At 37.1% G+C, this 26,648-nt stretch overlaps 1 protein-coding gene across 12 annotated transcripts in view; it reads right to left on the bottom strand.

Moving 5' to 3' along the window:
* SEMA6A (semaphorin 6A) overlaps positions 1 to 26,648 on the bottom strand; it is a 217,524-nt gene that overhangs the window by 31,398 nt on the left and 159,478 nt on the right. For 8 of the 12 annotated variants that reach the window (XM_058165908.1, XM_058165911.1, XM_058165907.1 and 5 more), the window contains one exon: positions 2,115 to 4,066. The exons of 3 other annotated variants lie outside the window; for them this stretch is intronic. In XM_058165908.1, the coding sequence (XP_058021891.1) occupies positions 2,877 to 4,066 (1,190 nt within the window). In that variant the 3' untranslated portion in view covers positions 2,115 to 2,876. Of the gene's footprint in view, positions 1 to 2,114; positions 4,067 to 19,010; positions 19,122 to 26,648 lie in introns of those variants that run through there. One more of the 12 variants, XM_058165917.1, reaches the window with a different exon arrangement.

The following is a 26,648-nucleotide window of genomic DNA, read 5'->3' as shown; positions in this document are numbered from 1 at the left end:
AACATACATTAAACTGTGAATCTGATGATGTTAGGAATTTGTGGAGATGTAGGGAAACTGGTGACAACACAGTATTTTTTTTTTTACAACTTTACAACAAAAGAGAGTGTCTGACTTGGCTGCATCTACTGGGGTATACCAAAGGTGGAAAGAAAAGGCACACGTAGGTCCAAGAACCTTTACACACAAAGGGGTAAAAATGGGACAAGGAGCAGGAGGAAAGACATGGAAGAGTCTAAACAGAAAACAAAACATAGAGTAAAAAAATGGGCATCTCAAGGCGAACCCCATCACTGGTGTGATGTATATTAAAAAGGCAGATCCCTGAACAAGATTGCAGTAATTCTTCATTTTTCCATTATGACAGACTGCTTGGCTAAGATGTAGCAGGGGGTACCATGCCCTTCAGAGTTTAGGGGCTGAGCTTCAAGGAGGAAAAACAAAAGTCCGCTTAACTTTTCATATGAATCCCTCGGAGCTTAAAAAAAAGACTGGGCATGGCGATTAAGGGGGAAACAAAACCAAATCCCAGAAAGTAGCTTGCTTTGACTTTACCCAACCCACCAAGAATGAACAAGGAGGCAGTGACAAAAGGAGAGCAGAGGCAGGTCCCTTTGGTTACAATTGTCCTGGTTTTCCTAATGACCATCTATATGTTGCTCTCAGCCCGAAAATTTTCCTCTCCAGGGAAACCATTTGTGAATGCTCTGCCCTCAGAGGCAACGAAAACAGCTCCATTGGAGTATAGAGGCATCTTCTCTTCCAAAAAACCTTGTTCCTCCTTCCCAAACATTCTGTCCAGACAATATCAAACATGCACATCCATTTCTCTCTCTTGCTTTTTGCCACAATAGGCTGACATAGGTGTAATGACAGTTTAAAGGAAAACCTAAACACAAGCAACTGAGACTTTGTCAAACTATACGTTCCTGCACACCCTCTGCCCATTTCCCCCACCCACCCATACAAATGAAAGCTGGATTTCTCATAACAAAAAGTAGGTTGTAAGAATTATCTGGGTTTGCTTTCCCACTGAGAACCAGCAGGAACCAGCCTGCTTTATGTTTATTTCCATTTTATACTATAGGCTATACAGCCTTAGGCCTGGATTGTTTTGCACCAGAATGTCAACAGTACACAGTGCTTGACTTTGATGATACATCACACTGCTGGCAATGAGAAAGGCTACATTTCCAAATTGAAGTGATCCCAAAATATCCAGGAAGATGGATATGCTGTCACCAAACAGTATCTAAACTGCCAGGATAGTACAAAAGTAATGTGAGGGCCAAAATGAGCATGATCAGGATTCACATCCAAGCAACAGATATTGCTGCCCCTTGCCTTCTTGTGACCAGAGGGCTGTTAATTCTGCAAACTGAAACATAAAACTGTGCATCTTCCAGTTCTTTAGGTCAGGGTTTTCCATACTTGGCAACTTTAAGACTTATGGACTTCAACTCCCAACATGGCTAGCTGAGGAATTCTGGGAGTTGAAATCCGTGTCTTAAAGTTGCCAAGTTTGGAGATCCCTATTCTAGGGGAATAAGAAAGAGGAGAGATAAATAAATATCTGATTTATTCTAAGGAAAGGGGAACGATTGTACATACTACAGCTCACAAATATACACAACTGAGGGTGTAAGGCACAAATTTACATGTGGGGAAAAAAAATCTGATGTATTCCCATCAAAACAAACTCTGTGTGGTAAAACTGAAAACTATACTGGGAGAAACCAGTGTGCGGATGAATTTGCACTGTGCGTTTTTGTTTGTCGGTTTGTCATCTCACATGCAAGGATGAAATGAGATGGCAGGAATCGAGTGGGTGTCTTCACAGAAAGGATCGACTACTGACAAAAACTGTGGCAATGGGGCATGGCAGTGGAGTGTTCAAAGAATTTATTTTGTAAGACATTAGTACTTTAGGAAGAAAGGAACTTTAGGGAAAAATGGTGTAGTGGAAGGTTTCTTCCTTGGTTTGCAACCTGACCTTAAAAGCTGGAAGCCAGCCTACAGAATGGACCGACACTGAAGTAAGCATTTCCCTCTAGTTTGTCTTCCAGAAAGAGATCAGAGAGTTCAAACACAAACGTTCGGAATTCCATCTCCAACTTATTTTAACTCAGTGAATTTATTGGAAAAATAAAAAGAGTTTTAATTACTCTAGTTAATGGGGTTTCACGTTAAATAGGCATAAATTTCAATGTATTTTGTTTTTCCTTCTGGAAAGAGTTGCTCATATGATGGTAGGCATAAGTAATTTCCTTAGGATTTAAAAAAAGACAAAAAAGATGAACAATAAATAATCATAGTTACTTGCGTTAACAGTCACATGTTATTCATTAAGAGAGAAGAGTAGCAATAACCTATGACAGGGTTGTTCTTGCCCAACATGGCAAATCTGCTATAATCAAAAGGCTGTAACACTGATGGGCTTTCACAGTACCTGCATATAGTAAGAGTCTGTCACGGTTCAGTAAGAGTTAGCTTAAACAATAGGTTCCTTTTGTCTTTTTGTGAGTTGTTCCTTTCTCAGGGCATTTTTGCTTTCAAAGCACTCATTTCCCAGTTCTAGGATGCTCTGTGCAGTTAAAAGTGAAGGATCACAGTCATCTTTCGTGTGTGTGCTTTTGGCTCAATGTTTGCAGTTAGTCTTTTGAGTGAAGAGCTGTTGTATTGTGAGGGTGGGTCCTACAGTTGCAAACCATAGACTGTATGGCCCAATTCCTTAAAAACATTCCACTTTTCCCAGAGCAGAATGTCCTTCAGCTTTGCAGTTTCTTGGTCAGTTGAAACTAGCATTGCCATTGCTGAATCCCGGTTTTTAAGGATATTCCATGATCCACAGCTGTTCCCCCCCCACCCCACGGTGATTATGTACATGCATCATTAGGCTTCATGGATGCTGAAAGAGGGGAAAAAGAGGGCTTGGGGGGTACATCTGGTTTTAACGACGGTGTACGTTTCAACCCTGATCTTGTCAGCGAGTTGTATGTGGTGAGACTGGGCTGCCTAGAAACAGTCACAGTCTGACCCTGAGCAGCATGGACTTGTATGGAGTCCACTCTTTGTGGGGCAGGAGGAGGATTGTCTCCCCTGCCAAAACTCTGATTTCTTGAAAGGTGGGAGGAATTAGAAGAATTAGTGTTATTTCTTTTGAGTGTTGATGTTTGGTGATTTCTCGTAAGCGAGTTCGTAGGGTAGTTTCTCTTGTAGTCCACGTTATAAGCAGAAGAATGCATCTCCAATCGTTTCCCTAGACTGCTCTGAGCAAGAGAGGACCCAGGAGGACCAAGAGAAGCTTCCCTCTGGGGGACTTTTGGTGGCATGCTATCCAGGTTTTCCACAAGATTCACCCCATGATTTGGGCTTTTGCCACTGAGATGCTCTTTTATGGTTTTGTACTCAAGAGTAGCATTTTGGTCCTCCATGGCCATCTGTGCCACATCACTCATTTTAGGCTGATCAACATATTCATGCTGATAGCTTTGCTGAGAAATAGGCAGGACTACAACGCTTGGGATGTGACTGGGAGAAGCCCTGAGAGGAAGGTCTGTGGGAATCACAGGTGACGCCATGGGGGGAATATCTTTTGTGCAGGCATTGATGAGATTCTGGTTTCTTTCCCAGTCTCTGCTGCCACGGCTTGGCTTCCTCTTCTGCTGAAGTGTCGGGGTGGACTCTGGAGTAGGTAGAGCAGCCAAGTCCAGATGATGTTGGTCAGCTTTGATGAGCATTTTGGCTGTGCTTCCTGGAGTAGCAAGCTTACCGTTGTGCATGAGAGGGGTGAGAATGGCTTCAGGCTTTGGCTCTTTGGACTGACTGTCTCCAAAGAGACCACTGAGCTTAGTGACACTGTTCATTGAACCTCGACGAGATTGGACCAGCTCCTTCTCCTTCCTCTGCACAATGGTGGCATCTCGACGCCGATGGTCACAGATGCAGTATACTATGATCCCCGAGAAGACGGCTCCCATGACAAAGGCAAGAATGACTGCTATAGCCAGGAGGGTGACAGGCACCAACTGATCATGCCCCTTGAGATAACTCTCACGGATCACTCCTGCAACAAATATCACAAAATGGTAAGCAGACAAGTACATGCTCACATAGAATGTTTCACTTTAACAACATACATTAGATGTCTCTCTGGTGCTCTGACAGAATAATTGATTAGGATTATATCACATTTGGTAGAAAAATCCTCAAATGGTGCTTTGATGTCTGTGGTGACTCTGGATTTTGCCAGTAGGGTGTTGTCCCTCTACTTTCTACCAATTGGCCAGAAACCAACCATGAGCTCTTCTGGATACAATGGAAAGTCATGTATCTAAAATGTTTTAGATCTGCACTGAACAGAGTTAAGACTAGATGACCTGTGAGATCAATTTCATCTCCATGATACTAGAACTATATCATGATGAACATTTGCTTAAAATGTCATCATATTTTGCAGATCATTTGACTATATGTAGTAAAAATCTACACTGCTATAATTAAAAGTAAAAAAAAAATTGCAGCAGGGCAACAATGAAGCTGATTATATTGGATGACAAGGCTTTACAAGAAAGCCTACATTTTTGCATAATTAATTAGAATAATATTTTAATGAAGCTGGTGTCTCAATACTCACTATGCAATTGAACTGCTGTTCCTTTATACAAATGTCATGAAAGATGCATGGTATATCTACATACGTTGTAAATTTTATGATTTTAGAAGCAGAAATGTTTTTTTAAAGACCAATTTTAAAATGAGCTCTCTGTGGAAGTTATTATGCTGCAATTAGAAATTTGCTATTTCATATAAGGCATAATCAGCTAAGCATAAACTTCTCTAACTTTCTCACATTCAGGTATCACTGCTGAGTGCCCATGTTCTTTTTCTTAAATGTATGTCCTGTATTTTTACTCAACAAAGTTAAAAACAAAACCAACAAATACACAAAATGTAAAACACAACAGTAAAATGAACACATTTAAAATCTAATTCAGAATCAGTATCAGTGCAATAATTAAGTCAAAAGTTTAGGGAAAGAAATATGTTTTTGCCATTTTCCTAAATATGAGGCCAATAGGACCAAAGATGTCTCCTTGAGGAGAGGTCTTCCAAGCCTGTGAGTCATAGCTACCAGACAGCTTTGTCAGAGACAAACTGGCTCTTATGCGGAAATAACAGACACCCCTGGCAATTTTTATGAATGGGTCTAATCCTCATTTAAATTCATCACCAATCTCATATGCTACAATAAGTCACATCATATCAAGCATGCATGTGGTGAAAAAAGATCTTTGTCTTGTTTCTTCATGGTGGGGAAAATATTGCTATCTGCTTCCAATGCACAAATTAACATATTTTAAAATAACAACAGCAACAACCTAATGTTACTGTATTGAGGGATCCAAGGAGGCAGTTCTGCAATATTGTTTCAGACTTTTAATACAACGGGATTCTCTTTAGTGTATTACTTTTACACTGTGCTCCATTCTGTTCCCTGTCCCTTCCAATCTTTTTAATGTCTGCAACTGAACTAGTTGTGTTCTCAAGTCAATGTTAGACAAACATATGCCTGCAATATCTTAATTTGGATTTCTGGACTAGACAAGGAGTTTGAATTGGTGGCCTAATTGGACTTTGCAAATTCTACAGTTTTAAGTTGGAAATCTCCACCCCCCAGCATATCTTAGATACTGTAAATCTCATAAGTAAAACAGCTTTATCCTGGAATCACTTTCTAAATATGACGCAATAAGGAAGGCTGGATCCAATGAAAAAATAATGTGCCAAGATCCAATTCAACCAGGCAGTTCTGAAGGGCTGCATAGCTGATGAAAAGTCACCAAGTAATCTCAAAGTAATGATCCCAAGGAAACAACTGGCATCATATACAAATCAACTATATGCTGTAACTGAATTTTATAGTATGATTTTGTTCAGTTTGTAAAATATCACTAGCTTTGCTGTGTTCAAAAATATTAATATGTCATGGTGCTTGACATTTCTCACTGGTAAAGTTATTAGTTATTAAACTAGTTGAAGCAAAAAGAGCTTTACAATGTCTACGGACTTTACAAAAAGGATTTTAAAAAAAGCAGACAGCAATCAGAGGCAAGCGCTGTTCAAATTCATTACAGACTTGTTTCTGAAATCACAAATAGAAATGGCAAGATGCCAATAAAACCCTTGATGTCTAGGTTTTCTAAAAACAGATGTTAGAGAAGGGTAGATGATAGTAGAAAAGCCAAGCCAAATGGCAGGCCAGTTTAGGATCAGGCAGTGGTGAATGAAAATACAAACAAGCTTGTCATTGTCAAATTATTGGACAACTGACTAATATAAATGGGGTCATTCTTGTAGTGCCATTTTTGTGATGCTAACTGCCCTCTGAATGTACCCACCTTAAACCCCTGTAATTCCCAGCCAAGGCAACCAAAACACATTTGGGTAAAGGCATCGGATTAGAGAAAGTCACCATTTGCATCATGATGGTAAAACTCTACTTATCTCTACAAACCTGGGCTAGTGTTTTGCCAAAGAGTTTTCTTGTCTTTTTTCTTTTGGCCCCTTCAAGTCAACTGTTGAGTCTTGGTGACTATGTGGACTATTCCCTGCAGTTTTCTTGGCAAGATTTTGAAAGTGGTTTTCTCTTGCCAGCATCCTAGGGCTAAGATAGAGTGACTGGCTCAAGGTTATGCAGCTGGTTTTGTTCCTAAATCTCCTGGTTTCTAGCTTGATGCCTTAAGCACTACAACAAATTATGTCTCTTGCTACGGCTTAGTGAGAGGAAAATATAAAATGGGCACACCTGCAGCATAAACAACTGTTACTATCAGTAATGCTTGATTCTCTTTGCTTTACTCTATACAAAATTTTTTTATTACCTTATATTCACTATTACATACATGTCAACAAAATGGCACCACATGTGCCTATTTCTTTTTGGTAATCACATCATTTACTAAGGGTAGCCTTTTGTCTTTACAGTTGCAGCAATCCAACCACCACCACACTGACTGGATAAAGTGGCCATAGTGTGGGTTTCCACAAACAGGGATCTGTCATCGTCTCCTTGTGCTTGAATTTAATATGGAGAAGATCACAAGACAGTTACCTTTCTTCTAATCTTTGCAAATGCTGGCATCCTTAGAAATGGGAACAAGGTTTACTAAGTGAAATACAATGGGATTTTTGGAAGGGGTGATGAGAATGCCACCAATTAAATGTATAACATTTCAGAGATTACAAGTTCTGTGGTGAACTTGCTGACCATAAACTGTACATGAAAAAAGTATTGCAGCTATTTTTAGCTTCCCAATTTGGAATGTTGCCTGCTATGGTTGGTTGGGAAGTGTCACTCATCCACTTCCCTTACAGCTCCAAACCTGGCAGGGAATCTCTTAGGATGTTGGTCAATTCTGCAGCAGAGTGACTGTATACTAGTTACATCGCTCCTTTTGTTTATAATGGAGAAAATAAAATCCATTCATAAAGTGACAGCTTTATTGTGTTAGAAACATATCCCTGTAGGCACTGTAATTTCATTTCTGAAATACACTCAATGAAGGTTTTAGCTTTTCACTGATAACACTCCGATCACACTGTTTGCCTGCAATTATTTTGTGGCAGGGAAATGGCATATTAATAGGGAATTTTTCACACTTCCATTCCCTATCTAGGGTTTTCTATACTTTAAATTTAAAACAGATTTAAGTTTTATTATGGACAAACAGGAAATGAAATTGAGTATTTTAGTTAAACTGAAAAATATGTAATATGATATGGCTGAGATAAATAAAACATGGTCAGCTGTTTATTTTGGGAGAGCTGAAGGCATCTGTTTATTTTGGGAGAGTTCAAAGCAGCTGGTATTTATTAGATTTAGATTTGAACATGCGAATATGGTTCATTGCAGATTACTAGATAATTGTAGTTCATCCCAGTTTTATTGGTTCTTTTCAAAGTATAGCATTCCTCCAAGGGTATAAAAGTAAGATAACTTTTCTGTGCAAATCTTAGTGCTTTCAGATATGGCTAAAAACTCTTTGTCATCTAGTAATCCACATGCTATTCAGTTCTGGTAGCTTTAGCAAATATAAAAAATATTTTTTTCTGAATGCTGGATTTCTGCATACAGTTCTAGGAAAAATTATTTACCCTCTTTCCCTTTGCCTGAGTTTTTTTTGCATATATTTGTAATTGCTTTCTGTGGGCCCTACTAATTATAAAGGAAATCTGAGTGAATACATAATAGTAAGGGTAAAGGTCCTCTTATCATTTCCTGTACTTTGTAAGCAATGTAAACAAATCCAACACAGGATATACCTAAGTGAAAAAAAAGATTTATTTTTTTAGATTTAGTTAATTTGTAAGAATTTGTAAGAATTCTCATCTTTTCCTCCATGGTGAAGTGTTCAGTAACTTTTGAGGCTTTCTAGTATGATCCACTTGTTTCAGGTCCTACCACAACATTAATTGGCTTTAGATCTGAATGTTGACTTGACCATTCCAAAAACCTGTATTTGTCCTTATTCTCTTATAGATGTGTTTGTATGGATTGAGATCTTTATCTTGCTATATGATCCATTTTTGCTGTGGCTTCAGGTCAAGTGATAGTTCTCTGTACAATTCTCTGATACAAAGCAGAATTCATGTTTCTTTCAACAATTTCAGGTCATTCAAGTCCTGAGGCAGCAAAGCAACCTCAAGGCATGTCATGCCACTTCCATGTTTGACAGCTGGTATAAGAACTTTACTATACAGTGTCTGTTTTTCATTAAACATTATGACAGTCATGTGGCTGGAAAAAATCTTTGGTCTGTCCTAGAATGCTCCTTCAAAAATCTGGAGTGTCATCCTGGTGCTTTTCTGACAAACTTAAGATGAACGTCACTGTTCTTTGGGAGAATAGATCTGTTTAGCTTCTATTTAATGTATCTCATTTTTACTCTCTCTCATATACACAGACTTTAGCCAAAGTAAGGGAGTGCTACAGATTCCTGAAAGTTCTTCAGGACTCTTTTATTATTTCTTGGATAATTTTGTACCGAGTTCTGGTTTTTTTATTATAATTCTTTTTCAGCACAGCTGCTCTTGAGAAGGTTCACATTGCCCAAATATTCTCTATCTATTTTCTTTGGAGCAGCGCATGAAACACCTCAAGAAATTGGTAGGGTGAGAATTTATTTGTTATGACAGGAGCTAAAGTTTGTGAGAATTATGTAAAACAAGTCTCACTCAAATCAGCTGTACTGAATGATGTGTTGACACAAATGGCCTTGTCTTCCATTTAAATGAATTGTTTGAACTGAGATGAAGATTAACTTTTTCACATGGGCTCAGAATGTGTTGTATGACCAGTGTTATTTGTCCACTCAGACTCCCTGGATAGATCAGTAAGACCCATAGATTTCTGATAATGTTCAGTGTCGAGAAATGCAAACATTCAGAAAATTCCCAAAGGGTGAATATTATTTCATAGTATTACAAAAATTATGAAAAAAATGTTGTAGAAGCTATTAATTTTACTTTAAGAGGTACCAGGCTGAATAGGCAGGTGATAATTTCTTCTTTTTCCTTGTCCCAAGTATGAAAAAAGATAGAAAAGAAGGTTGAGGTAGAATGCGGTGGGATCCATAGTACTAGCCAGTTCATTGCCATTCTGCAAACTGCTTGTTAACTTTTCACTATACAACTCAGCAGTACTGGACTGAGGCCAGCAATTACCCGTCAGCCAAATAGAGGGTAGAAGAACTGCCTGCCACTTTGACCCAACCAGCCCAATCTTTCTTCTCACTCTCTTTGCCACATTGGCATGCAACCAGAGCAGGGGTAAGATTGCCACCTGAAGTTTCAAGCCCTCAAGCAGTTTTGAATCTGAAAGAGCCTTTACTGCTATTGCTCCCTGCCTAGGGAACATCTTGCCTCTAGAGGGGAGATTGGCTCCCTTACGTCTGGCTTTTCAAAAGTGCATCAAGATCTGGCTTTGTCAACTAATACAGGGATCTAAGCAGTTCTGGAGTGTGTGTGTGTGCTTGATGGTTTGTGGATGCTTTCTCTGACTTTTTAACTTTGTTTATATCTATATCCTATATCTATATATACTCCTCCCTCCCCTGTCCTTCTCCCTATTTAATGATTTTTATAGTCTTTTTATTTATAAGATGCCCAGAGTCACACATATAAGTGAGATGGTGACTTATAAATTTGATCAACAAATAAATTGTAAATACGCACAAGAATAAGAGACAAACAGGCACGCCTGAGAAAGCTTTCCAAAGCAAAACAACATAGTAGATTAAGCAATGTTATGAACAAAAACACATGCTTAGAACTGCCACTTTTAGGAACAAATAATACATTTGAAAAATACATTGTTTACAAAGAGTGTTTCAGGAACACACTCAACTTTTTAAAAGAATGGTTATTATTGGGCCTTTTATTCAAAGGAAATACCACCCATATAGTTACTACTCTTAGAAGTCCAGAAAAAGCAGGGGTTGCATAGAAAATTATCTTCCGTTCTTTTTCCTTGTCCCAAGTATGAAAAAAGATAGAAAAGAAGGTTGAGGTAGAATGCGGTGGGATCCATAGTACTAGCCAGTTCATTGCCATTCTGCAAACTGCTTGTTAACTTTTCACTATACAACTCAGCAGTACTGGACTGAGGCCAGCAATTACCCGTCAGCCAAATAGAGGGTAGAAGAACTGCCTGCCACTTTGACCCAACCAGCCCAATCTTTCTTCTCACTCTCTTTGCCACATTGGCATGCAACCAGAGCAGGGGTAAGATTGCCACCTGAAGTTTCAAGCCCTCAAGCAGTTTTGAATCTGAAAGAGCCTTTACTGCTATTGCTCCCTGCCTAGGGAACATCTTGCCTCTAGAGGGGAGATTGGCTCCCTTACGTCTGGCTTTTCAAAAGTGCATCAAGATCTGGCTTTGTCAACTAATACAGGGATCTAAGCAGTTCTGGAGTGTGTGTGTGCTTGATGGTTTGTGGATGCTTTCTCTGACTTTTTAACTTTGTTTATATCTATATCCTATATCTATATATACTCCTCCCTCCCCTGTCCTTCTCCCTATTTAATGATTTTTATAGTCTTTTTATTTATAAGATGCCCAGAGTCACACATATAAGTGAGATGGTGACTTATAAATTTGATCAACAAATAAATTGTAAATACGCACAAGAATAAGAGACAAACAGGCACGCCTGAGAAAGCTTTCCAAAGCAAAACAACATAGTAGATTAAGCAATGTTATGAACAAAAACACATGCTTAGAACTGCCACTTTTAGGAACAAATAATACATTTGAAAAATACATTGTTTACAAAGAGTGTTTCAGGAACACACTCAACTTTTTAAAAGAATGGTTATTATTGGGCCTTTTATTCAAAGGAAATACCACCCATATAGTTACTACTCTTAGAAGTCCAGAAAAAGCAGGGGGGTTGCATAGAAAATTATCTTCCGTTCTTTTTCCTTGCAATGGGTTGGATTATAGTTGGAAAAAACCTTTTCCTGCCAAATAAGAATGTTCCTGTTGTGCTTAATAACTTCCAGGATGCACAACAGGGATGGGATGACAATGAGATATTATATAACTTAGTCTATCTATAGGGCCTTTGAACTATGGTGCTGGAGAAGACTCCTGCAAGTTCCTTGAACTGCAAGGTGATCAAGCCAGTCAGTCCTAGAAAAGATCAACCCTGACTGCTCTTTAGAAGGCCAGATCCTGAAGATGAAACTGAAATACTTTGGCCACTTAATGAAAAGGAAAGACTCACTGGAGAAGAGCCTAATGCTGGGAAAGATTGAGGGCAAAAGAAGAAAGGGACAACAGAGAATGATGTGATTGGATGGAGTCACTGAAGCAGTCTGTGTGAGCTTAAATGGTCTCTGGGGGTGGTAGAGAACAGGAAGGCCCGGAGTAAAGTTGTCCTTGGAGTCATGATGGGTTGGACATGACTTTGCAATTAACAACAACAACAATCTATAGGACTAATGTGATACAATAGCACTGACAAATTCATACATTTAATACTAACATAATACATTAATACAGTGAGGCATGTCTCTAAACAGTATTTTGTTTCTGTGGTTCTCGTTTACCAGGTGACACATAAGCATAGGAACATGAATCCATGTTATATATTCTCATTATATATGGCTCAGTATGATGATTATGACAAGATAAAGATATTTTGAAGATATCTATGGTACGATTGTTTTTGTGGCAATATTTGGCAATGGAATTGCCTACCATAGATATCTTCAAAATATCTTTATCTTGTCATAATCATCATACTGAGCCATACATAATGAGAATATATTGAACAATATATCTAACTTTGATTAAATATCTGATAGTTATTTAAGCAACCTGGACACTTTATATTTTTAGAAAAATAGCAATATATTCTCAAGAAAAAAAATTGAAGGATAGACCCTTGCTGGTGGAATTAACTCTGTTTCAAAATATGTGATTCATCATAAATAATGATTGATTTATGCTGTCTAAGAGTGACAGACCAAATGCATAAAACATGCTATTGAAGATATCTCTTGGATATTTGCATACAGATAGCAAGCAAGTTGCCGAGAAATTAATCTACTTTTCAGGCATCATTAGGATAAAAAGACAAGCTTTCTTATTGGATATGCAAGTAAATCTGTGGGAAAGTCAGAAATCGAAAAGTTTGGATTACTGTGCAGAAGAATATTAAAAGGACTATCGTTTGATTTTTTTTCTTTATTGTTCTCGAAAACATTTCCATGATTTGCATCGATTGAATTTACAGTAATTTAACCTGAGAACAATACACACTGAAATGATAATTAAAAACGTAAGAAGCTTCTGTTTCACCAATGCTGACCAAGAGTCATACCCGCATTCCAGGTGGTAGAGAAACAATCCTGCTCTTTTAAAATCTGAATTTCCCTTTAAAAATACACTTCCAAATGTAAGGCCTTTGGCTAGCAAACTTTAGTGGAAATTAAGCCTGTCTGAATCCGCAGCTTTGGGGCATGGATAATCCACCCCCCCAAAAAAGGAATAAAAATGTTAAAAAAAATGTAAGAAGCTGTTTTGTAATGAAATAGCCTGTGTGCTATTAACACTAACTAGTAGTGGTTCTCTGTGGCTTCAGAGAGTAATTTCACTTAAGTCTTTTTGGAACTGGGATTTGAACCTGTCTGTCTGGTTTTTTTTTTAAATTTACATTTATATCCCGCCCTTCTCCGAAGACTCAGGGCGGCTTACACTATGTTAGCAATAGTCTTCATCCTATTTGTATATTTATATACAAAGTCAACTTATCTGTCTGTCTGTCTGTCTGTCTGTCTGTCTGTCTGTCTGTCTGTCTGTCTGTCTGTCTGTCTGTCTATCTATCTATCTATCTATCTATCTATCTATCTATCTATCTATCTATCAATCAATCATCTCCATTCACCCAGCCGTCCCCGAGTCATGGCTTTTGAAATGCGGAAGCAGTACCAATATGCAGGGCTTAAGCATTTATCCTGAGATACTAAGTCTTGTACACAACAGAAAACCACAGAACAACAGAATGCTGTTCAAATACAAGGAGATGCAAAGGAGCTCTTAGCTAAAATTACTACTCTGTTTCTCTGGAAATCAATAAAAAGCATATGCTTTGCACACAAAAGTCTTAGGTTCATTGTCCAGATCCATTCTTTTTAGCTAAGGTAATTGGAACTCTGGCCAACTACTATTATAACTGTAGACCAGCGGTTCTCAACCTGTGGGTAGTGACCCTGTTGGGGGTCGAATGACAATTTGCCAGGGGTCGCCTAAGACCATTGGAAATATGGGAAGTATACTTGCGAGTCGAAGAATCGTGCTCCAATGGTTGACTCCACAAGTCAGCTGCAGGCTCTTCAAATCGCTAGCCGAATTTGGCTTCAGGTGCGATGAATTAAAAAAGAGAGAAATCTTTGCTCTGATGTCTCCCTCTCAAGCCAGCTGCAATCACTCCCAATCGCTAGCCTAATCTGGCTTCAGGCACGATAAACTTAATAGGAGAGGAGTCTCCGCTTTAATGCCTCGGTCCTCAAGGCAATCACAAGCCATTCAGATCGTTAGGCAATACGGCTTCAGGCACGATAAATTAAAAAAAAAACAGTTTGCCACTTTTCCCCCCCTTCTGCGGCTGCTGAGGCGCGCTGAGATCGCTGCCTATCACCGCAATGAAATCTTAGGAAATACTTAGGCCTATGAATGAAAATAATTTTACGGTTGGGGTCGCCACATCGTGGGGAATTGTATTAAAGGGGTCGCAGCACTATAAAGGTTGAGAACCACTGCTGTAGACCAATCTTCCCTAACCTAATACCCCCAGGAGACGTTGACATTGGCAGTCTGGCTTCTAATTTGGGATGTTAGTTCAAACCATGTTAATGGCTTGATCTAAACACGTGGACATAAACATATTGAAGGTAGATAATATTGAACCATGCAAGTTAAAGCTTTTATCTCTCTTTTAAAGAACCTTTAAAAATGAGATAAGGTGGGCTGGAAGCCTAGAGGGTACTAAGGTAGTTAGTCTCCACAGATTCGAGGCTACTCAAAGGCAACACATTGTCTAACTATTACTGTATGAACTCAGATTAGTACATCTGAGAAGAGTTAAAGATTAAAAGCCTGGAAGAGGATGGAACTGTTTCACGCTTCTCTGAAAGAAAGCCAGAAAACTGTGGAGTTGTATTTACAAGATAAAGCCAGAAATTAAATTTCTGCTGCTTTGTTAGCAGATTGCTCAAATGCCTTTCTTGCATCTCGTGTCAGTCAATAACTGGGCTGTTGACTTGCTTAGAGAGTTGTTTGTGTTTGGCAAATAGTTTGAACGGAAGCCATCTTTTGAACAAAGGCCTATTGGTTGGTATAAATGAGTTGGAGTAGGGCTGGAAGAACAACATTTGCCAAGGCTTTTGTTATCACTGCATTTTTGGATTAGCTAATGACATTGATACTCTAAGCTATTTTATCTTAGGTATTTATTCCTTTTTCTCTCTGTCTTTTTGAAAGCACTCTCCTGTGCTCAAAGAAAAAAAAATACACAAAAGATACAATCCTGGAAACTATTCCAGACGTTGAGCTTTAAATAGCTCAGAGAAAAATATAAGCCAGAAATTCACTAGTCTGTTAGTTTCTGATCACTTTTTCTGATGAACACCATTATCGTTGTTTACAGAGTAAGACTGCATATGTGCTGAATATGTAAAGGCAAGATGAGACTAAAGGCTCAACTTCTATTCCCCAATTCCTCAATCACCCAGATCTTACATTGTAAGGCATTCTATCATCAATAAGCATAACTAGATGAGAGATGGATCCCAAAGATTCTGACCTATAGGCATTTATTTCAATCTTTGAAATGAACTTAAAAACATCCATAAGATTAGGCAACATATACAAACTATTCTTGTTCCAGATATTGAAAAGAAAGTGCACTGATTGAAGGGAGAGCATGTTACCTACCATGTCTATGCATGTGGATTCTGCATATTTAGAAGCTTTACAACCTCTGACCATATATAACCTATTCATTGATAAAATTGAATTTTAGGTGGTATCTACTTACTACCAAGATCTAGTTAAAATACCTGCCAGCCCGATGTGTAAGGGTTCAGTGGCATGCATCTCCTTCTCATGGAAAGAGGTTAGGCAAGCTTTCCTGAGACAAGCCCAAGGTTTTCTTCCAGTTATTGAAAGGAAGGAATGATTTAATTCTGCCCTGGTCTTGAACATAGATGAAAGCTGGAGATTCCATTGACCTTTGTGTTTCCTACATAGCAAAGCAAACACCAAGCACAATTTATCCTGTTGTGAAAACAACAGAGATATAATTAGGAATCTCTGTCCCTGTTGACACATTAGAAATGTTACAGGTTATAGGTAGATACAACTGATTATCTCAATTGTTAGCTGGATACAGTTACAGAGACACAATGGAAGCACCAGGACAGGAGTATTAAAGAGTTCCATAAGCTTTGTGGGCACATACTTTCTGCTGTCCCTCACTTGTTCTGAGTATTTTAAACATTTCACCTGAGTGCAGGTTCACGTTCTAAAAATGACAAATGTTTAATTGATAACTATTTTTGGTCAAGAAGAAACTTAAAGAAAACTAGAATGAAAGTTATAGTTTTAAAATCTATTTTGGTAGAGGCAATTTACTCTATTTTTGGAGGTAAAATCAGCAGCTTTTTTATATGAATCTATTTTTGGAATGAAAAAATATCCCAGAGGATTGTTTTGTAAAACACTGACATTCGATGCATGGTTTTAAAAAAATATCCCTTTATCAATCCCCGAACTTCATTTTTCTACTGTTTTAAGATAGTTGGAAAATCTTCAGAATGGATCACCAACATCAGGTGAATACTAACAAGCTATAATTAGAAGTACTTAAATTGCTCAGCTATTTGCAACAAAAATGTTATCATATATCTGTACAAAAATCATAAATGTTTGATTTGGAGTATCAGAAATATTTGATTTGGAGGATAGCAATTCAGGCGGTTTGTAAGTATTATAGCATCCCAGATCTTGAGACTCCTTTCCTAATATCTGTAGCAAAATTTAAGCAATATGATTTTTATTCCTTCCCCACTCCCCAAGTATTATACCTCCATTCAAGTTAAAATGGAAGATTCTTCTGAGGGGCATTCCATTCCACTATTATTCTAAAATCCTCTGAAAAATGCAAAGAAATAAGGCATAGGATTTCAACTCCACCTCTTTTGGTAATATTATTATATCACTGCATGGTATCAATCACCCCTTGGAAGTTCCATAAGACAAACTACAACCCATGACTCCTCAAAAGGTCCCCATCCAGAACTTATGATGATCTGTATCATCTCAAGTCTGTTTAGTTAGTGTGATTAATGGTACATGCCACATATACTGCACTCATAACTATAATTTAGTAATTGGAATGAAGTGTAAATATATATTATACTGTTGGCTTAAGACATGATGAAAAACAAAACCTTTCTTTATAAAGCTGCTATATTATCATTTTACCCAAAAGGAGTACAAGTTTGAATATAAAACAACCACTAAAAAGGAAAGAACAGATAGAAAAATATTATAAATTTACCAAAAATCCTGTGTAATGCCCAATTTTCCCAACTTTGTCAACTTGAGGTTTCTACTCCAAAGGAAACAATCCTGGAAATTTTGTCCTTTCCAGTAAATTTGTTATACATGCATTTGAATATGCACGTATTTTCCTTAACACTCTAAAAAAGTACATGGCCAGTAGCATAAAGATATTGTACATATGAAACTGATTACAATTAATTATCTGTAACTAAAGGTGTTTCATTTATAAAACTAATTGAACTCAGCTGCACATACCAACCATTTCATCATACACAAATTACTCTGAAAGACAGAAATATTCAACTTCATTTCCTTCCTTCCAGAAAATAAATAAAGTACAAAAAATAAAAGAGTACAATGATGGAAAGATAATAAATAACAGAACAGAGGTAAAAAGAGATCAGATGGGATTACTGCAGGTGTACCAGCCTTCTTATTGGAACTACTTAATGATGCAGGTGGGTTGATAGTGGAGTCCCCAAACTTATGGCAGTGAGAGACTTCAAGCTGCATTCTTTAGATGCAGATTTAGAAGCAGCTTGGGGGTGCATGGCTAAAATGGCAACCATGGTTAAAATGGCAACCATGGACCAGATCTATCTAACTGAGAACCTGACACATAGTGGAAGAACATCAGATGTGTTCTTTATCTCAAAGTAGTGGTGATGTGATCTGAATTTGGGGGATTTTCCTTCAATCTCTTGTTATGGTCAGATCGGTTCCTGTTGACTTGGAGTTCTCTGGGCTGCAAGGAGAAAAGGCCTTACATAATCAATGTATATCAAGACTCAAATGGATCTCATCAGTTCCAGAAGGACTTGGGGTTGTCCTTGAAGTTCTGGTGCAACTTTACTGAGAGTGTCAACAGAGTGGTCAATGCCTGGAAATGCTCTACCTGGCTCCGTTGTTACATCCTCTAACCCGCACAGCTTCAGCCTTAAACTGTCTACCGTGGACCTCACCCCATTCCTAAGAGGTCCGTAAAGGAGGTGTGCTTATGCACACCGTCCCTGTCCTACTGTCCTCATTTATTTGTACTCATTTCTTGTTCATGTCCACGTTTATACCTATACCTGTTATCTTGTACATGTTCGACAAAATAAATAAATATAAAATTTCTGCTTGGGACTTCAATAGTCTTTGACTGAATTATCTGTATCTGGACTATTTATACCATGGATTTGGGAGCACCATCTGATTTTGCACCCAGGCCCTGACTGGGTGATGAAGTGACATGTCCTTGAACACTAGAGGAAAACAAAGTTTGAATGTGACTAAATATAGGTAAGAGACTTTTGTAAGAATTACCTTAATGTTCTCTTCTTTATAGTTATAAGAAAGATTTAAAGTTTACGACTTTGAGCACTGTCAGACTGAATTTGAAATAGAATTGAAACAAAATTGTGTCCAAATGATAAACAGTTATAAATTCTATTGAAATCTGAAACGAAAGAATACTGAGGATGCATAAATTAATGCATATTTATATAGATGGAACAATGGTTAAAAAGATTGAAATATATGCTAAGTTATAATCTTAAAGATAATTTTTATAAAATGATATACTGCTGGTATATGCCAGTAGAGACTGTCTAGAATTATAAAGGCACTTAAAATTTATATTGGAAATGTGAACAAGAAGGAACATTTTATCACGCTCTGTAGACATGTATAAAAAAGCTAGAAAATTCTGGATTCAAATATTTAGTCTATTCAGAGGATTTTAAAGATTAATATACAACTGAAACCAGAGTTTTTTTTCCTTTTGGTATTGATGGGCAAACAATTGAGAAAAAGTTATGGAACTCTTTTTGTACATAATAACGGCAGTGAGATTATTGTATGCATGAAAGTGGAGAGATTCAGCATTACTCACAATGGAAGAATGGTTGGTGAAGATGGAACTTGCTGAGATGGCTAACTTGATTTCCTTGATCAGAGAAGGGACAGTATCTACATTCATTGCTGTCTGGAAACCTTTTATTGACTTTTTGTGTAAAACACAATAAATGAACATATGATTTATGGTTTGTAGGATATATTACAGAAAGAAGAATGGTTACACTGTAACCATATAATAAGAAGTAAATTTTATGACTGCTGTAAAGGACATCAGAAGCAACGTCTTTGCATAGATGGAGTAACATGGTCCTCCTTGATTGCCCCAAAAGGGTTTCAATCTGCTAGTACTGATAAAATGGGCAATTTCCTCAGGAATGGCAACCTGCATTTTAGATCCATAAAGGGAAATGTTTCTTCTGGTTGTCAAGACAACATGTAGATTGATACATTTGGTGGTGCATCTTTGAGGGAGGTGATAATTCTGCCAAGTCTGAATCAGGCTATGACCTTCCTTCCAAGAAGCCATTGTTGGTTGCCAGAGATTCCATCCATTCTCCAATCTTCCCATTTTTTAAAAAAAAAAATAACAGCATCTTCTGTTATTTCGACATATATAATACATGCCTTGCTCATATTCATTCATAGTATGAGGAAACTATCTCTTTTTAAAGTAAATAAGGATATTCAACAAAAAGGATTTGGGGTTTATTTTCTCTTTATGAATAACTTAAAAAATAATAATAAAAGAAATACTCTTGAATATATTTTTATTTATTTATTTACATTTATATCCCGCCCTTCTCCGAAGACTCAGGGCGGTTTACAGTGTGTAAGGCAATAGTCTCATTCTATTTGTATATTTATATACAAAGTCAACTTATTGCCCCCCCCCCAACAATCTGGGTCCTCATTTTACCTACCTTACAAAGGATGGAAAGCTGAGTCAATCTTAACCAGATAAATTTTGGGAATTTTAAATCCTTTGAAACAATTACCAATTATTTCATCCTCTTTAGGGAGGCAGAGATGACGTTGCGGTGAAACGATGATTCTTCTATAGGGTTCTACTCTATGGAAGTTCACCAAATTCCCCTTGCCAGAGGATCCTAAAGGACCCTAAGCCACCTTGGAGGGGTGGTGAAGAAGAGAGGAGACCCCCGTAGATTACAAGGAGATTGCTAACTTCTTGTTTGATCCGGGGAAAGCTCTCAATCTGGCAGGGAGGAAAAGATGGCCATTGTGCACCATCCCAGGCTGTGACAGCCCAAACGGAAAAGAAGAATGAGGAAAGATTGAAGAACAGTGTGGTGGCTGGGTGAGAACTTTTTAACTTTTGCCAAACTGCCCCGTTTTAAAACAGACTGAGTGATAGTGGGGCTGAAAAAGAAAGGAGGTGGTTTTGTTGATCTCCCACACCCTGAAATAGCAGCAAATAAGCACAGAGCTGAAAGATACCTAAATAAGAATTCTGAACTGCTCGGTTAATTGGATGTTATAAATGCCAAAGAAGAAAATCGGATTGATTACGTAAAGGTTAAATTAAGTGGCTATTACTGAATTAAAACTTTATTTGGGATTAAAACTTGTTTCCGGATCTTTAAAAAGAAAAATGGCATATGCAAAGCAAGTTAAAGGAGAATAAAAGAAATAATCTTGAATATAATCTTAACCAGATAAATTTTGGGAATTTTAAGTCCTTTGAAACAATTACCAATTATTACATCACCTTTAGAATATGCAATAAATATGATTTTAATTAATCAAATTAATCATAACAGTATAAATCCATATTAATCACTGAGGAATACAAACCGCAAAAATGGTAATATAAAAATAAAAACATATTTAAGTATCTTCATAAATATGAATTGGATCCGGAAATAAGCAATTTAAATCCTTTTTCCAAATAAATTAGGAGTTTTTTTCTCCAGAAGAAAAAACTGGATAATCCAAATAGCCTAAGAAATAGATGTATTTCTTCTATGTATGTATGTTTGTGTGAATATAGCCTGCATGCAAATCAGTTAACATTAAGCATATTTAGAACTCTTTTATTTCTGCACTTTCAGCTCCCTTTCCTAAGTTGAACTAAATTATTTGCTTTTAATTTTACTAATTGGAAATCACATGCAATGCTTTGGACATGTTTGCCTTTTATTTCTATATAAATTGCCTGGTTGAAGCTGTTACTAACTGTAGTGGGGGACTGGGAAAGGGCGAGAGGCAAGTATAAAAACTGTTATTATGTGTGCAGCAGAAATAATTGTTGCTTTGGAGGAAGGAAATAAAAGTTAGTTAAAATACTTTTTCTTCCTCAACTCAACTTTGCCATTACTTTTATAAAGAATTTTCATGACTTATAGTTTAGTTCAAAATAATTTTTCCAGTGGAGCTAGAGGCATAAATATTTGGAAACAAGATCACATCTTACAATTCTTTAATAATTTTAAGCATCTAAAGGCTGTAGATGGTGGATTCTCTTGTGGAAAACCTTGACTCTAGATATCTAAAGGGCATCTTCTAGGTTTTTTTGAGGGCTTCTTCAGATCATCTAAACGTTGATGAGGGTAGACTTGCTTTGGTACAAGGGTATGTTTTGTTTTGTTGAAATGAGATTGCCTTAGGGTTTTTTTATATATAGATTTTACATGTTTGTAAACTGCTGGAGGTCTGTATGACATACACACACACACACACACACACACAAAATAGGGAATAATAAATAGGGAATAATAAAAGAAGAGGGAATAATAAAAGAATCAATTCTATATAGGGACTCACAATCCTAAATTAGAACATTTATAGCTCATTTTATCTCAAATATTATTATTTTTATCTCTATATATCTATAGAGTGGGACTCAGGACACCAGAGTTTATATCTCTGCCTATATTCTTACGAAGTTGAACTACTTTAGATTTGGAACAATATTATTCTATACTATTCGGCTGTCAAAATGACCTGCAATTGCCAACGGCGAATATTTGAGTTTTGCTAGACTACTGTGATATGCCTTCTAAAAATGAATGGAAGATTAAAAAAAGCTATGTGAAACTAATCTACATATGTGAGACCTGTTTTTGCTTACTATAGTTCTGCATCCAGATGTCAATGTAAGTCTAATAACTAAGTAAAAATAAATATATAGGGATATAATATAATTTAGCCTTTAAGATGTATAACGGGCATCCATGTTTATCACAATGATACTAAATGACAAAATATGCATTATGATATCATGATGGTCTTTCATATCAAATTGCAATGACACAAGCAAATACCTAATAGATGGAGTTGGCACACATTTTATCACTTGTTTTCTTCTGCTTTGTAGACTCTGATGTGTTGGGTCAGATCTGAGGAGATCCAAATTTTAGATTTCAACCAAACACCTAGTTGGATCACTTTGGGAGTCACCCTCTTTCTAATGGAAATATTATTAGAAGAGCCACATACATACATATTTACATATAATGTATGCATGCATATGTACCTATGTTTATCTACTCATCCTAAATAAGCTGACATATACATACATTTGTCCAATTTGAATATGGACTGCTAGTTGATGGAATGCTCTGTAATTGTGTAACCTGAGGTAGTGTTATCTTGTAGTCTTTGTATATAGCTTTTCATCTTCATAATCAATTGGTATGGGTGTATTTCTGTTCTCACAGTAAAACCATACTATATATACAGTTGTAGAATACTGCTTTTATGGTATTTATGTAGTTTTCCATATTGTCAAATATAACTGCTTTTCTATTGTCTCATATAAATGTTTTTTTTTAAATCTATTTTTCCACTTTGGCTTAAATCACCTACTTAAAAATAAACCTTTTATGACACACATGAAAGATGTTTACAAGAATTGTACAGTTATTAATCAAAGGATATACCGAGGAAAAAGGATACTATAGGGTGTTATTTAATTTAAACAAACTTCTGCTTCACTATAAACAGTAAAGACATTTATGTCTTGATCTGAAAGAGGATGTAGTATGTTAAAATGTACGGCAGTTCATGCAATTCAATAAAAAGCAGATACGTATAAGTTATTACTTGGATTCTAATTACAGATCCCTGCCAGATGTTGAAGAAACAGTGGAAACAGAATCAGACAGACTAATTCTGCTCTGTTAGGCTACTTGGAAACCCCAGCACCTCAAGCGTGAGAAACCCACTGCTGTAAAATCCACACAACAAAGAAGAAAATTTGCCTTCTTCTTTAATGTCACATACTCAAGGGTTTGCTTTTGATGTTGGTTGTCAAAACTAAAAATAAGAATGACTCCAGCCACATGCATCTTAAAAATTAGTCCTGGTTCTTTGGTCTTCAAAGATGGAATTGATTATAAAGTTGCCATTTGGCCTGACAGATTTTATTCAGTCCTTTTATCAGTTTTACATATCCTAAATGGGCTGCAAAGTATTCAGCTGACCTTGAAAATGTTATTTCCAACACCCTTTTAACTGAAATCTATAAGTGACTTTAAAATCATAAAAATAAAGATATTAATACATGTCTTGGTTAGCAGTCATTAACAGTTAATATGCAGACATTTTTAATATCCTTAAATACAGTAATGAAAGTGAAATTTACTAGCGCGAAAACCCAAGCACAAGAAACCCAAGAAAAGGAGTATGAAATACCTTTTTCCTCTTTTCAGATATACAGCTGCTTGGAAGATTTGGCTATCAAATTTTTCTGCTCCTTCGTTAAAAACACTTTTGCTTTATTAGTTCATCTTCCTTGGCACTATAACATTTTCCATGCAGCTTTAAGAGAGGAAGTAGAGTACCACGAAATATGGTACTCTGTGTGCAAATGTAAGTTTGAACACCTCATAATTTTTTTAGAAAAAGTTGTCCCGTTCTCATCATACACACAAAACATGCACATTGAGGAGATTGCGTTTCGTCTTGTAAGTTAAAGGAGTTTGATTTTAAGCTGCTTTTTATGTCTACTTTGTCATTATTATGAGAGTCAGTTAGGTCTAGTGATTAAGGCACCAGGCTATAAAGCAGGACACTGTGAGTTCTAGTTCCACTTTACCTTTGAAAGCCAGCTGGGTGACCTTGGCCAGTCACTCTCTCTTAGACCAACTCACCTCACAGGGTTATTGTTGAGCGAAAAATAAGGGGGAAAGTGTGTTGGATATGTTCGTCACTTTGAGTTATTTGTAAAAATAATAAAGGCAGGATATAAACAAATAGATAAATATTTTTTTTTAATATTGAAAAAATGGGGAAAAGTTTGAACAAGCTTTTTGAATGTGACACAAACTTCATAATATTTATTACTGTTATGTTTATACTCAGGGGTTAAATCTAAAAATTTTCCCTACTGGTTCTGTGGACGTGGCTTAATTGGTGGGCGTGGCTTGGTGGTCAGATAACAGATGCGTGGCCAATAACAATAAATAATAAAAATAATAAACAAAGTATACAAAACAATATAAGGTACCAAAAACCAACTTTCACACTTTACACACACACACCACAACACAACTGACTCACACACAATGTAAAAGCAGCTGCACTTCACCCAAAATGGCCCCTGCAACAAGCAGGAACCTTACACTTTCACACTTTACACACACACAACCCAACACAACTGACTCTCTCTCTCTTTCTCTCTCTCACACACACACAAAAAGCCACATACAGCTTTGTGAGATTTTGTGTGTTTGTGTAGTTAGAGTGAAACACTACAGAAACACACCAAATCTCAGAAAGCTGCACAAATATTTTATTTTATTTTACTATTTATTTATTTATTTTCTCCAACCTTAGTAACTTTAAAGTTTGTGGACTTCAACTCCCAGAGTTCCTCAGCCAGCAAAGTAGGCAGATTCAGTTGCTCACAAGGAGATGGATTTTAGGCAGGCATAGTCAGTTGCAAGCTGATGCAACTGATTACAGTAGCTGAAGTAACGCATGGCTTTGCCAGCCCGAAAGGGGCAGTTAATTATAGGTAAGTGAGGAGGGGGCATTGGGTGGGCATGGGTGAGGGCTCTTGTAAGTGGGGGCTGTTAAAAATGATTTTAAAAGCCTGTGAGGATCAGGAAACTCCTCTGGGATTGCCAGAGGGAAAAAAGATTTTAAAAGCTCCTCTGACGATCTCAGCTGAAGTTCCCTCATAGCAGCCCAGAACCTCTTAAAATAATTGTTTTAACAAGCTCTTCGGCTTGTTTTTAAAGGTTCTGGTGATGGAGAACTCATCTGGGATCTCCAGAGGAGTCTTTTAAAGCCTTCTTTTCAGCCAAAGAGGTTGTTAAAAAAAAGAGTTTAAAGGCTCTGACGAGCTCAGCTGAGCCGCGGGATCCTCAAAGGCCTTTTTTTTAACTTTTAAAGGCATGTTTTTGGATGAAGAAAAACTGCTTTTAAAAGTTAAAAAAAAACCTCTGCTGATGGTGTGGCTCAGCAGAGGCAGGGGGCGGGGTCAGGGATTTTTGCTACCAGTCGTCCGAACCATCAGCTGCCATTGCTACCAGATCGGGTGAGCCGGTCTGAACTGGGAGCATTTCACCCCTGTTTATACTCCATTTCTTAGACTTTAAATGTCCAAGGGACTTCAAAATGACTATAAATAATTTTGACTTAGCTATGAATTTACTTCAAGTTGAGCCACCTTTTGTAAAATAATAGATTTATTTTAATTGATTGCTTCTTTTAGGTCAAATGAGACTGGAGACTCAAAATAATTCCACTCATGAGTCTAAATCTCTTATTTGAAGAGTAAATTGTAAAAATGAGCTAATAGAGCCAAATGTGAGAAACACTGTATTAGACTATTTAACTTCATGCTTTGAAAGAAATTGTGAAGATTACTTCCACCAAAGATAAGTTTTCATTAATCAATTTCAGAATTGATTTTTCAAAAGACTGTGGAAAAGCCCAATTGTTCCATTGTTTGCATGATGGGATCAGTACACCTTTAGAAAAAAAATAATAACAAGGTTGGAAACTCTATGCTTGAGTTTCTGGCTTAAAAAGAACAACTTGAGAAATCTACACTGTGAACAACAACCAGAGAATTTCTAATGAAGAAAAAAGGGTAACAGACAAGGGACAGTAGGCAACAAAACAGTAATGACTTGTTATTGCTAGAGAATATTATTCTATTTTCTTCCTTTACATTCTTTCAGTTAGTACGATATTTAAACACAGCAGTTAAATACTACTTCATACTCAATAGAGTTTAGCCTTGGAAATTCCACAGGAAGGATTTTCTGTTATGGAAGCAGGCAGGGGGAAAGACTATGTACAATGGTAGCAGGAGGGAAGGTTAGTATAGTAGATTGCTATGTGAGAAATACAAGCTTTAATAAAAATGAGGACAGACAGAAATAAAAGAACACTGCAAATAACGTAAAAAGCAAAAGAAAACCGAATCAAAACAATGAACAAAAAGCATACTCCGGAAAAGTATGTGATAGCAGAAGTTGTAAATTGTTGCCAATTCAAATGAGCAGCATTGTTGCATAATGGGAGAAATTTTTCAATGGTCAAAATTCAAACCAGAAAGAAGAAAGGCAACACAGAGTTTATATGGTACGTATCGCACTCTTTGTTTTTCATCTTGCCAAGAATTGTGAGGCCTTCTCCCAACAGCACTTCTGGAGTATATTTAGCGACTAAAGCTGCAGTGTGCACAAATGTCACATTC

Source organism: Ahaetulla prasina, chromosome 2, assembly GCF_028640845.1.
Source record: "Ahaetulla prasina isolate Xishuangbanna chromosome 2, ASM2864084v1, whole genome shotgun sequence".
NCBI lineage: Eukaryota > Metazoa > Chordata > Lepidosauria > Squamata > Colubridae > Ahaetulla > Ahaetulla prasina.
The sequence above is the reverse complement of the archived record's forward strand: the minus strand, read 5'-3'. Positions and strand labels throughout refer to the sequence as shown.